Source organism: Penaeus monodon, chromosome 3, assembly GCF_015228065.2.
Source record: "Penaeus monodon isolate SGIC_2016 chromosome 3, NSTDA_Pmon_1, whole genome shotgun sequence".
NCBI lineage: Eukaryota > Metazoa > Arthropoda > Malacostraca > Decapoda > Penaeidae > Penaeus > Penaeus monodon.
Window position 1 is genome coordinate 19,516,427 of NC_051388.1, and position 12,500 is coordinate 19,528,926.

At 46.6% G+C, this 12,500-nt stretch overlaps 1 protein-coding gene across 1 annotated transcript in view; it reads right to left on the minus strand.

The window, feature by feature from the left end:
* Positions 1-12,500, minus strand: part of LOC119593346 (serine/threonine-protein phosphatase 4 regulatory subunit 1-like) — a gene marked incomplete at its 3' end in the record, with an annotated part of 72,304 nt that overhangs the window by 6,099 nt on the left and 53,705 nt on the right. The window contains 3 exon segments of the mRNA XM_037942273.1: positions 339-509; positions 9,430-9,576; positions 10,502-10,644. Coding sequence (XP_037798201.1) covers positions 339-509; positions 9,430-9,576; positions 10,502-10,644 — 461 coding nt within the window.

A 12,500-nucleotide genomic window follows, 5' to 3' on the forward strand; every position in this document is an offset into this window, starting at 1 on the left:
AAGCTTACGATCCATGAACTAAAAAAAAAAAAAAAAAAAAAAAACACTTATAATTATGAAAGAACGAGTAACAGAGGTAATGAAAAAGAAATCAGAATGTCAAAAATCTAGATACATCCACAGAAAAAGAATACACTTGGATAGCAAGTTCAAAATGATTCCACGCTTAGAGATAAATGATTTCAGTTAATGTTTATAACTTACCTTTTTCTCCACCTACCTACCCTTTACCTTTATCTATCACCATCTACGCATATTAACGACTACATTTCTGAAGCATATCTATGTCGACTATTTTCCCCTCCATTACCTCTTTAAAAACGTGGGCGTGTACTCACCAGGACCTCCTCGGTGGGCTGCGTGCCGACCACGCTGCAGAAGTCGCCGAAGTTGGAGGCGCACACCTTGCGGACCTGGAAGAGGGCGTCGGAGCAGAGGCGCGTGAACCGCTCCAGGAACAGCCGCTCGGTCATCTCCCGCCCGATCAGGGGCGCCATCTTGGACATGAGCTGCGGTGCATAACGGGGATAATAAGGCTCCGTGTGTGGCCGCCCTCTCTCGTAGGCTCGCTCGCTCGCTGCCTACGGACATGCACGCCGGCACGGCCACTCTTACGTCAGAAGACATGCTTGCTCGCTCGCTCGCTTGCTTGCTTGCTCCCGCCCCTTTCTCTTGCCCTTCCCGTTCCCCCTCCACGCCATACAACCTTCTCTCTTCTATTGCGATCTCTCTCTCTCTCTCTCTCTCTCTCTCTCTCTCTCTCTCTCTCAAACGCATCTCCGTGATACATCTAAACAAAAACACACAAAAAACAAGGGAAAAAATAAACAGCGTCGTTCTACCCCTGCTTCCTCCCTCTCTATTTACACACTTACACACAACACAAACAACAACAAACCACTCTAACGACCCCCCCCCCCCAACTCCTCTTCTCTTAGCTTCTCTTTCCTACATTTTGAATGAGAGAAAAAAAAAATACATACCGCAGAGAATGTATATGTGAGGGTGAAATGGAGAGAGAGAGAGAGAGAGGGGGGGGAGGCGGAGGTGAAGTGGGGGACAGAAAGCCTTTTAAATTCGACGAACGTGGATGGAAGGAAGGCAAGATAAATGAACCAAAGAGAGAGAGAAAAAGAAGACACCGAAGCAGGAGAGACTGCATCCAATTCTAAAAGTGTGGACATCCCCCCTTCCCCGTCTCTCTCTCTCCCTCTCTCTCTCTCTCTCCCACCCTCTCTCTCTCTATCCTACTCTCTCCCCATTCTCCCTCTCGACCATCGCCACCACGAGAGCGTCCTCACAGGGTCAGGTTCCCAGGTATTGAGAAAAACAACATAATCTCCCCTCAAGATCACTACCCCCCCCCCCCGCTCCCCTCACCTCCCTCGCTCCCCTCCTTTCAATGCCTCTATGCTCTTCCGTCTTGTTAGGTGTAAGCATATGCGTAAATGCAAAAACAAATAAATTCTGAAGGGACGCCGAGCTCATGACCCTAAATACCGTTCGTGTTTTCTTTTTATTTATTTTTTTAAATTTTATCTTACCATCACTGACACGTACATTTATTTTTTTTTTTTTAATAATTTTGGACATAAGCATTTCACTGGCGCGCGTCAATACAGCGCCTCTTGAATCTCCTCGCTAACAAGTATCACTCACGACACGTCACTGCTAATTATAGTTGGCACTTACACCTAATTGGCACTGCGACTAACGACTCAAGCTGAAGTTCCTCAATAATAGTGAGAATTCATTACCCCGTGATACTTTTTAAAAATTTTAACGTGAAGAAATCTTCAATGCAAGGTCTAAGGATATAAATATTCTAGCCTTCACTTTTGGTAAATGTGATTGCCATTGTCGATGTACGTGTGTATGTGAGTGAGTGCGTGTGTGAGTGAGAGTCTGTATGTGTGTGCGTGCGTGTGCAAATCAAAATCTTGAGGGCCCCGAGCACGTACCCCCGTGCCCCGTGCCCCAGGCCCTGTCCTCCGGTGCGCGTCTTCTCTCCCTCCGCGTCGTGGTGCCCCGCCGCCCCGCTCATCAAAGCTGGCTGTGATATGACGCAACACCACACATCACACCCACTCTGATAAGCGACGCAGTGCTGCTCTGTGCTCCGCTCTCGTTACTCCTTTTGGCTTCTGGCTTCACGCATGCGCAGTGGGGGGGGGGGGGTGCATGCAGATAAACCACCTTAGTTTACTTACGTTAATTAAGTAACATTGACGGAATACTTCTAACTGCCATCATAATTTACACTAAACGCCATTATCACCCAGGCCATGTTTCGCCACGTGCAGTGTGCAGGAGGTGGGCATGTCAATATGGCGGGTGGGTTAGGATGGGGAGGGAGGGGGGAGGGGGAGGAGCAAGAGGTCAAGAATGGATAAGAAAAAAAGGGATTCTTTTTTAAAACAAAAATCTTACCATATCCTAAAATGAAAATTAATGCTCTCCTGCTCTCTCTCTCTCTCTCTCTCTCTCTCTCTCTCTCTCTCTCTCTCTCTCTCTCTCTCTGATGAGTCGTACTACGGCTTCATCAACCTCTCCTTGCCTAATCCCCCCCACCTCCGTCTACCTGCCCCCCCCCCTAAAAAAAAAGACCACGAGGACAGCGGCACGACTCCCAATGTGACACTCCACGTGACAAACAAACGGCGCCTCTGACATCGCCCTTGACACCGCCCCTACGACACTGAGCCCCCACTGCGACAACCTCCCCCTCCCCCTTTATCTCCCCACTCGCGTTCTCTCGTGAGGGAGGACAGGGTGGGGGGGGGAGAGGGGGAGAAATGTGGCCCTCCCATAATGTGGCGTCACGGTCAAAACACACACACACACACACACACACACACACACACACACACACACACACACACACACACACACACACACACACACACACACACACACACACACACACACACACCATGTGGTCAAATGAAGTTTGAGGCTCGCGGATGCGCTACATAACAACCTCCCCCTCCCCCTCCCCGCCATCTCCATCATCTTACCCTTCTATTTGCATCGCGCACCACGTCTTCCTTGCAATGATGAGCGTTGCAAGCCCTGTTGCTACTCTAATTGAAACCAATTGCCTTTCTGATTCCCATAGCGCCATCTATCTTCCACCTTTCCCTTTGTCTAGTTTCTTGATTATGTGGATCACCATGAAATAATGAAACTGAAACATGCAAGGCAAAAAATAGGGAAGGAAAAAAAAAAACGAAATAAAGGAAGGAAGAAAGGAAGGAAGGGGAGGGAGGGGGCAACCATTTTATTTTTTAGAACTTCTTTTCCTGCTTTAATACCATTTAGATTTTTCCCGCAAGCCACTTTCTCTCTCTCTCTCTCTCCCTCTCTCTCTCTCTCTCCCTCTCTCTCTCCCCCTCCTCTCTCTCTCTCCCTCTCTCTCTCTCTCTCTCTCTCCCTTCCCCCTCTCTCTCTCTCTCTCTCTCCCTCCTCTCTCCTCTCCCTCTCTCTTCCTCTCCCTCTCTCTCTCTCTTCCTCTTCCTCTCTCTCTCTTTCCTCTTCCTCTTCCTCTTCCTCTCCCTCTCTCTCTCTCTTCCTCTCCCTCCCTTTCCCCCTCTCCCTCTAGTAGAAGCAGTAGTAGTAGAAATAGTAGTAGTTTTAATAGTAGTAGTAGTAACAGTAGTAAGAGTAATAGTAATAGTAGTAGTAGTAGTAGTAGTAGTAGTAGTAGTAGTAGTAGTAGTAGTAGTAGTAGAAGTAGTAGTAGTAGTAGAAATAATAGCAATAATAATGATAACGGATAAGGAATAGAAGATCGTAAATTTAATGATCGTAGTAGTGGTACTAGTAGCAGCAGTTGTAGTAGTAATGAAAATGATAGTATAAATAATAATAATAATAATAATAATAATAATAATAATAATAATAATAATAATAACGATGATAACAAAACTGGTAAATGGCAACAACAACATTGTCAACAATAACGAGAAACATAATACTAGCAATGGCCCTAGATCCCATTTAAAAGGGAAGACAAACAGAAAACGAACAAAACAAGAACAAAAAAACAAAAGCGACGGCGACGGTGCATTTACGGAGGGGAGGGGTGGGGGGAGGGGGGAGGCAGAATGGAAAGACTGGACTGGAGGCGAAGGAAAGGAGGGAAGGGGAAGGCGGGAGTGGATGTGGGAGGAGGGGGGAGGGGTTATCCCTTTCGCTGGATTTGGTGCCGAGTTCTCGCTCATCAAAGCTGGCTGTGATATGATGAGCAGCTAATGACATACAACAGCCACTTTGTGAGCCAGGACCCGCACAGCTGCTGCTCTAGAGGGACCCCGGTTACTGGCTTGGCCCCTCCCTCGGACGCAAGCCCGCACGCACGCATGCACGCACGAACGCCTCGGCGACTCGCCGACAGCAAATGATAATAAGAAGAATAACAATCATAATAATAATAATAACAATAATAATAATAGTGAAAGTAACCAATAGCAATGATGCTTATACTAATGACAAAATAAGAAATGAGAGCGGAAAAATCTTGCCAAACGAATACACTAAACTAAATACAAAAACAAGCTGTTGTTGCTTTATACGGAAGAAATAAATGGACTGCTTTGTCGAAGACAAAATATACGACCAATAACAAACGAGACCAAACCTCTCTACACACCACCATGACCCAGGGCTCTTAGGACGTAAACGCGAAAGATATCAATATACACTTGAAGAAAACAATCAGTAAATACCGACATAAACCGTCAGATCTTCCTACATGGCACGGATAAAAAATGGGAAAAAATAGTAACAACATACAGACATCACCCCAAAAACAAAACAAAAAAATCTCAATCAATCCATACGTCAGTCTATCGACCCATCGTCAACAATAGACACCACCTTAAAAGAAAAGAGGGAGAGAGCTCACCAGAACAAAAAGCAACGGTGGAAATGACAGCGCCATCATCACCACCACCACCATCGCCACTGTCAACGGCAGCGTCGTCACCACCACCACCGTCAGCCCCAATCACCAACAGCGGCATCACGATCACCACCACCACCAACAGCATCGTCATCATCACTCCACCACCAACAGCATCATCAGCAACATCACCAACACCATCATCACCATTAGCAGTAAGACCGACGGCACAGCAGCAGCAGCCTCCGCCAGCGTCAAAACTCGTCAAGTAGGCTGTGATATGCTGTGTACTTCACACCACAGCAAACTTAACGGCTTTGCCACTGGCTCGTCTCGACGGAAGACCACCGAATGACGGTGAAAGAAAATACTGACGACAACGAACGACTGGGAGAGGGAGAGAGAAGGGGGAGGAAGGGAGGGAAAAGGGGACACATCCAGAGATGCAAAATGTTATGAGGCGAGAAAGCAACAAAACACCAGAAGAATATTCAACATTAGAAAAAAAATGTAAAAGTAAAGAAAAGGAAAAAAGAAGGGGAAACAAAGAAAATAAAAATGCATTTAACATTCACGAGGTGAAGAAGAGGAGGACGAGAGGTTTGACGTTAGGGAAAATTAGATTATCGAAGGAGAACAAAAATACAAAAACCCTTAGTAGGATCTCGCGTTCTATTTCTATCACGTGCCCTTCTTTAACACTCATTCGCCTCCCGAGCATACAGACGAAAAAAAATCATATCACGGGCCAAAAATAACACCAAGTGAATGCAGAACCAATCAACAGACAAATAAGTCGTGGGATGATGGACGGAGAAAAAAGGGAGAGAGGAAAGAAAAATAAACGGACATGGGGAAAAGATAAAGCACTGAAAAAGAAATACGCGGTCGACGCAAAAGACCCCTTTCGTCGAGGCCAAACCAATGTCAAGATTCCCTCCACCAAGCCTTCTGCAGGTGGTTCTCCTCCTCGAAGACGCCGCCGTGGAAGGTACTCAACCAATGCCGACGTCGAGCTCGAACGCACGAGGCCGGCGTGGATATAACCATGAATGGAGACGTCGAAGCCGTCGGCGTGGAAGGCGTGGGATATAGCAGACATAGACATAGTCACCGTACAAGATGTGGGCGTAGAAGGCGTAGAAGGGATACTCGCTGCAGGTGGAGGCGACGCGAGCTCATCAAAGGTGGCTGTGATACGACGTCCATTCTCCGCGTCACACCCACTTTGACGGCTCCCGCAACGCCTCCGGATCGCGCCCGAGGGGACTCAGGCCTCCCGATGGCGGCACCGGCGAAGAACAGGAGGACGCGTCTCTGGTTTTCCTTCCATCGTTTACCCTCGTCCTTCTTTCACCGAGTACCTTTCGGATATTTTCTTTCTTCTCCCTCCACCACCTTCGGTCTCCTGTCTTGCTCCTCCTCCTCCTCCTCTCCTCCATCTTGTAACGGAGAGAAACCTTACTCTTGCCTCTTATATTTCCTTCTATGACCTTTTCCCTCATTCCATCTTCCCGAGTCGCTTCTAGAGGGAAGTTTTGATCTCGAAATAACCTTTGTTTTCTTTTTCGTCCTACTGTCATTTCTTAATTAAACGCCTCTTCAATTCTTACATAACTACGTTTTACAGATTTGTGTATCCTTGGCACCTAACTATCATCTCGTTGAAGGAAGTTCGTAGTTTGAAGATCAGAAAGGGAGAAAGGGAGGGGCGAGGGTGGGGAGGGGGGAGGAAAGGAAGGAGGAGGAGGAAGGAGGAGGAGGAGGAGGAGGAGGAGGAGGAGGAGGAGGAGGAGGAGGAGGAGGAGGAGGAGGAGGAGGAGGAGGAGGAGGAGGAGAAGGAAAGAGGAGGAGGAGGAGGAGGAGGGGGGGGAAGGGTGGCCTAGAGGGGATCGACGGGGAGGCAGGAGTAGGAATATGCGTGGGTGGAGAGCAGGAAAGGAATGAGGGAAAAAGAAGATTGGAAGAAGGAGGAGGAGGAGGAGGAGGAGGAGGAGGAAGAGTAGGAGGTTGAGGAGGAGGCGGAGGAGGAGGCAGAGGAGGAGGAAGGAGGAAAGGGGGGGAGAGAGGAGGGAGGAGGACAGAGGAGGAGGGGAAGGGCGGCCTAGAGAGGATCGAAAGGACAGGCAGGAGTAAGAATAGACGTGGGAGGAGGAAGAGGGCCAAGAGATGGGCGGGGGGAAACAGAGACGCAGAGGAGAATCGCGGGCGTGAAGATGAAATGATCATCAGTATTCCGCCCACGTGGCCGCCAGGGGAGGTAGGCGGGCGGTCGGCCTAAGCCAAACCACGAGACCAACCCAAGGATCAATACAACCTGACACCCATTCCCATTCGCGCTCATTCCGCTGTAGCTACGACTCTCCCCCCCCCCCCGCTCATGGGGAGTCAGGTAGGTAGGGAGCTTGGGTGCTCTGTGAGTCAGTGAGTCGAGGCGTGAGTTCGTGTTCGTGTGTGTGTGTGTGTGTGTGTGTGTGTGTGTGTGTGTGTGTGTGTGTGTGTGTGTGTGTGTGTGTGTGTGTGTGTGTGTGTGTGTGTGTGTGTGTGTGTGTGTGTGCGTGTGCGTGTGAGTGTGTGTGAGAGAGAGAGATGCCGTGGCGTGCCCCGCATTTTCTCCTGGGCAGGAAAATAAGGGAAAAGGGAAAGCAGCTTGAGTTCTCCTACCTAAGCCTAATCGCCAGACACTCCCAAAATAAAAACAATAAGAAAAAGTAATAAATACAATAAAAAACGCTGTTCAGGTAATCGGCCCCGCCCGCCATCCACAGCAGGTGCCAGAGCGCGGGCGTGGGCGGAGCGTGGGCGGGAAAGGGGCGTCGCGCACCCATCCGGGAGGGAGCGAAAGGGCGGCGGGCCCTGCTCATCAAAGCTGGCTGTGATAGTATAGCGATCAGCGAGCTATGACAAACCAGTTTGATGCCAGAGCCCGCCGCACGAGTCGGCCTTCTCGCGCTCAGCTCCGACGCTCCTCTTCTGCAGGCGGCTCCTCGCTCGCTCGGGCACACGGCGGACGCCACGGCCTTCCCTTTCGGCCAATTCTCTTTCTCGTTCTCTCCATCTACAGAAAAGGGGCCGAGTCAAGACCACCGGAGGCAGAAGTCGACGACGCGGGCCAGCTGACGACGACGAAGACCACGCTGGAAGAGGCAACGGCGAGCCCCGTGAAAGACAAGGTAGTGAGATGTTGCCATGTCTTACATCTCACTACCCATGTCTTTCACAGCGCCCCCGCCGTGGGCGTGGCGACGCACAAGTCCTTCTTGCCACTACGCTAAGACGATCTCACAGAAACACTTCAGTGGCGGAGTTACGCAACTGACGCAGGATAGATGCAGGGAACAGAACGCATGATAGAGCGAAAGACATCACCTATCTACTCATACCTGGGTCGCTTCAGAGAAAAGAACTATCACACACTCGCTCAAAAGCACCTTTATTTTCTCTCGCCTAATCGACAAAAATAATAAAATCAAAATAATTTCCTGGCCCACACCACCTAACCCTCTCTCCTTAAGCCTCAGTAACTTGGAGAGAAATGACTGGAATGGAAGGAAGAGAGGGCATCGCTGCAACGAAAAAAAAAAAGGACACGAAGGACAATATTTAAGAAATACCGATTTAAAAAGTATCACCTGTTTCTTTCCACTGCCATATGCAGCTCCCCCGACAAAAAAAATATATCACAAAGTACCAATAACAATGCAGTGACCGTGTCAATGAACAAAATGACAATCATGACCAAACAGAGTATACGGGCAAACCGGCCTTTTTGAAATCCCTTCCGTTAACGCCTAAAATACGTAATAAAGACAACGCGAAAAACACACAGTACATTTACCCCTTAATACAAACGAACACACGAAATACCCCCTACAAATCTATTACCTTCAATCTGCTTAAAATTCATTATCCCCAAATCCCTCCCCCTTCCCCCCTTTCCCCTCCCCCTCCCCCGCCGTGCCACGTCACCCTCTTTTACACGTGACTCGGGTGAACCTGACCTGACCTGACCTCGCTTCTCGCCGTCTCTCTCTTCCTCTCTCACGCCCTCATACACATCCGCTTGACCTGACGTGACCCTCGCCCTCCTTCCCCACCCTTTTCCCACTTCATTTAACCTCGAGGACATTTGCATATTAATACCGTGGGAGGAAGACAATACAACAACCATCTATCCTTACCTCACTTAACCTTACTTTTTTTTTTTTTACACGAGACATTATAATAAAGATCGTGAATGTGACTCATCGGCCACGTCATTAATACACAAGTAAAACACAAGAAATCAACCTATCTAAAAGTTTTATTTTATTTTTTATCATCTTGGTTTTATTTCAATCTTGTTATCAGGCAAAAAAACAAAAACAAAGAAACTCCAGATATCTTTTCTCTAAATAAACACCATCTTATCAAGCACTTTCCCACTAAACGACAAAAAACTTAGCAAACATTTTTTATGCATCACCACCCCCACCCTTACACTTTCAAACAAGAGCAAAAGCAACCGCGACTCGGCCGCGACTCACCGCCACAGCCTCTGTCTTGAAGTCGTCCATGGCGTCCGGGCAGGTGAGGTCCAGGATGACGGGGCACACCTGGTCGTGCACGTCCGAGCGGGACACCAGCTCCTGCTCCAGCAGAACCAGCAGCGCCGCCTGTGACGTCTTGCGAACCTGGCGGGGGAGGGGCGGGGGAAGTGAGCGCCTGGAGGATGCGGATAACAAACAAACAAAAAAAAAATGCTACCACCATCATTAGACAATGACGACAATAACGATGGCAATTACAATGAGCAATAAAGCAGGAATACAAAAATAATCAGCAAATAATCATCTCAAACTACAGCAAATGGCATTCTACTTGAAAAATCGACAAAAGAAGCAAAGTAAACTTGTTTTCGCCTCCATATTTCTACTGATCAGAAGTATTTGCAGTATCACTATTGCAATGTTCATCGCCTTCTGTGCTGCCGTCATCGTCATTTATTGTAGTTATTGTTGCTGTCAGTGTTATTACCACTGCTTGTTTTTCTCCTCTCGATAGCAATGTCTTTAAACATCTTCCTAATTATAAGACTCGCGGAACACCAGAGTGTTGGGACATAATTTCACACGTTGGAAAAATGATAACCAATGACAATGACTTTAGCAGCAACAACACTAATGATAAAAATAACAGATAACTAGAGCAATTAAAACAAAAACTACATTGTACTTGAAAACCAAACGCTGATATTGCCCCCTTCCCTGCCATTTCTCCTTGCTCCTCTCTCTCCTCTCCTCTTCCTTACAATTCTACCATTTCCTTTTTGCATTCGCCCCTTTCTTCTTCTCCTCCTCCTCCTCTGGTCCCCTTCCTTCTTATTCATTCTCTTCTCTCTCTTCCCTCCTCTTCTTTCTTCTTTTCCTCTTCCCTTCCCCCCTGCTTTCTTCTCCCTCTCCTTCCCCTTTCTCTCTCCCTTTCTTCCTCCCCCTCTCTTTCTCTCTTCCTGACTCCCCCCATCCCCATCCCCATCCCCACCTCCCCCTCCCCTTCTCCTCCTACCTCAAACTCCCTCCCACCCTCCATCCCCCTCCCCCACCGCCCCCCGTTTCTTACCTGGTTATTGGGGTCTGTGAGGTACTTGACTACCATGGGCACCAGGTTGTTGGCCACGACCCCGCCCAGGTGTTCCGGGTACTCGTGGCACAGCACCGCGATCTGGGGCACTTGTTCCATGAGTTCCGTCCTCACCGCCGCCTCTGCCGAAGGAACAAGGAGGGAAGCGTTAGCGGAAAGGTCGCCGACGACTTATGAAGGGTATTTCAGCGCCACGCAAAAGATGCTAATGACAGTGAAAAGAGAAACTATAATAATGACAATAATACTAGTGACGGTGATGGTAACAATAATAATATTGATATTAACAATAATCATAACAATAATAACAGTAACCTTAATTTAAAAAAAAAAATAATAATAATAAAACGAAAAATAGGTATCAACTCAAGCGCAATACAAGTAGTGGTAATGATCATGGTCGTGATGAAAGCCATAAAAAACAGCACAACAGTCCTAGAGCCACTGCGAAGCGTCGCCGTAAAAGCACAGAATCTATCTTGGCCAATCCTTGGAGCAAAGTGCTAGGGTAATTGCACGTGGGTAGAACACATTTAAACACACAAAGACACACAAACACACACACACACGCGCGCGCGCGATCTTTCAAGAATAAAGACAATTAATATATAATTCATAAGGTAATACTAATAAAAAGACATTTCGCTAATAATATATAAATAAGTAATCACATTATGAACAAGTGCCGTAGGTATTAAGGTGTCATTCTACGCCTTCTCTCTCTCTCTCTCTCTCTCTCTCTCTCTCTCTCTCTCTCTCTCTCTCTCTCTCTCTCTCTCTCTCTCTCTCCCCCCCCAATGCCCGGCGGTCGAAATCCCATTGCTAAACGGAATGGCAAAGGTGGCATTTCAACGTCCATCTGCTAAAACTTCTATTATTACATCAGCAATAAGACTTCGGAATTACGAGTAATAATAACGATGTCGCTAATGATACAAATATATATATACTACTACTACTACTACTAATAATAATAATAATAACAATTCACATGGAAAACGACGCGAATAACACAAAAGGCTACAAACAACACGGTCCTTATCTAACCAAACGCAACGCACAACTATCACCATCCATCTTAAACAATTTGAAAAGATCATTCCATACTATGTAAATATGCTGCAAGTGTGCACGTGTACGACCGGCAGGTATATATATGCACGACGCAATGTAAGCCCGGTCAATTCAACACCAGTACGATGACGCAAGTACTATATATAACAGACAAGTACTTATATAGACCTTTGTACGACCAGCGATGAGACTGATAATTTCGATACGTAACCTAGAAATCACGTGGAGGCGAACTGCATCATCATCATATCAAGTATTGCGAAGATAGACATGTAGGTAAATAAATAATAAGCAAAACAATATCAGAATCCATTTACGCGTCTGAGAGAGAGAGAGAGAGAGAGAGAGAGAGAGAGAGAGAGAGAGACAGAGAGAAAGAGAAAGAGAAAGAGAAAGAGAGAGAGAGAGAGAGAGAGAGAAATAGAAAAGAGAAATAGAAAATAGAAAAGAGAAAAGAGAAAAGAGAAAAGAGAAAAGGGAAAAGAGAAGAGAGCGGGAGAGGTAGTGTTTAATGCTTTATCGCCTTGAATCTATTTACCGAAAAGGTTCAACGGTATAATTCTACTTGTAAACTTATTACGAATATCAGTCAAACCAGTCGTAGTTGGACTAGAACTAAAATAAAATCGTAATAATAATAATAATAATAATAATAATAATAATAATAAATAACAGCAACGCTATTACTAGTAATATCAGTAGTAGCAGTAATAGTAACAACAATAGTAAAAGTAATAATAATACTAAAATAATGATGATAATAATAATATTAATAATAATGATAACAACAACAACATTACTAGTAGCAGCATAGTAATACAAAAATAACACTGCCAACACCACCTGAAGATGATAATAATGTTGATGATAAAACTTTCCTCTTGAACTCGGTGACCTCAACTAA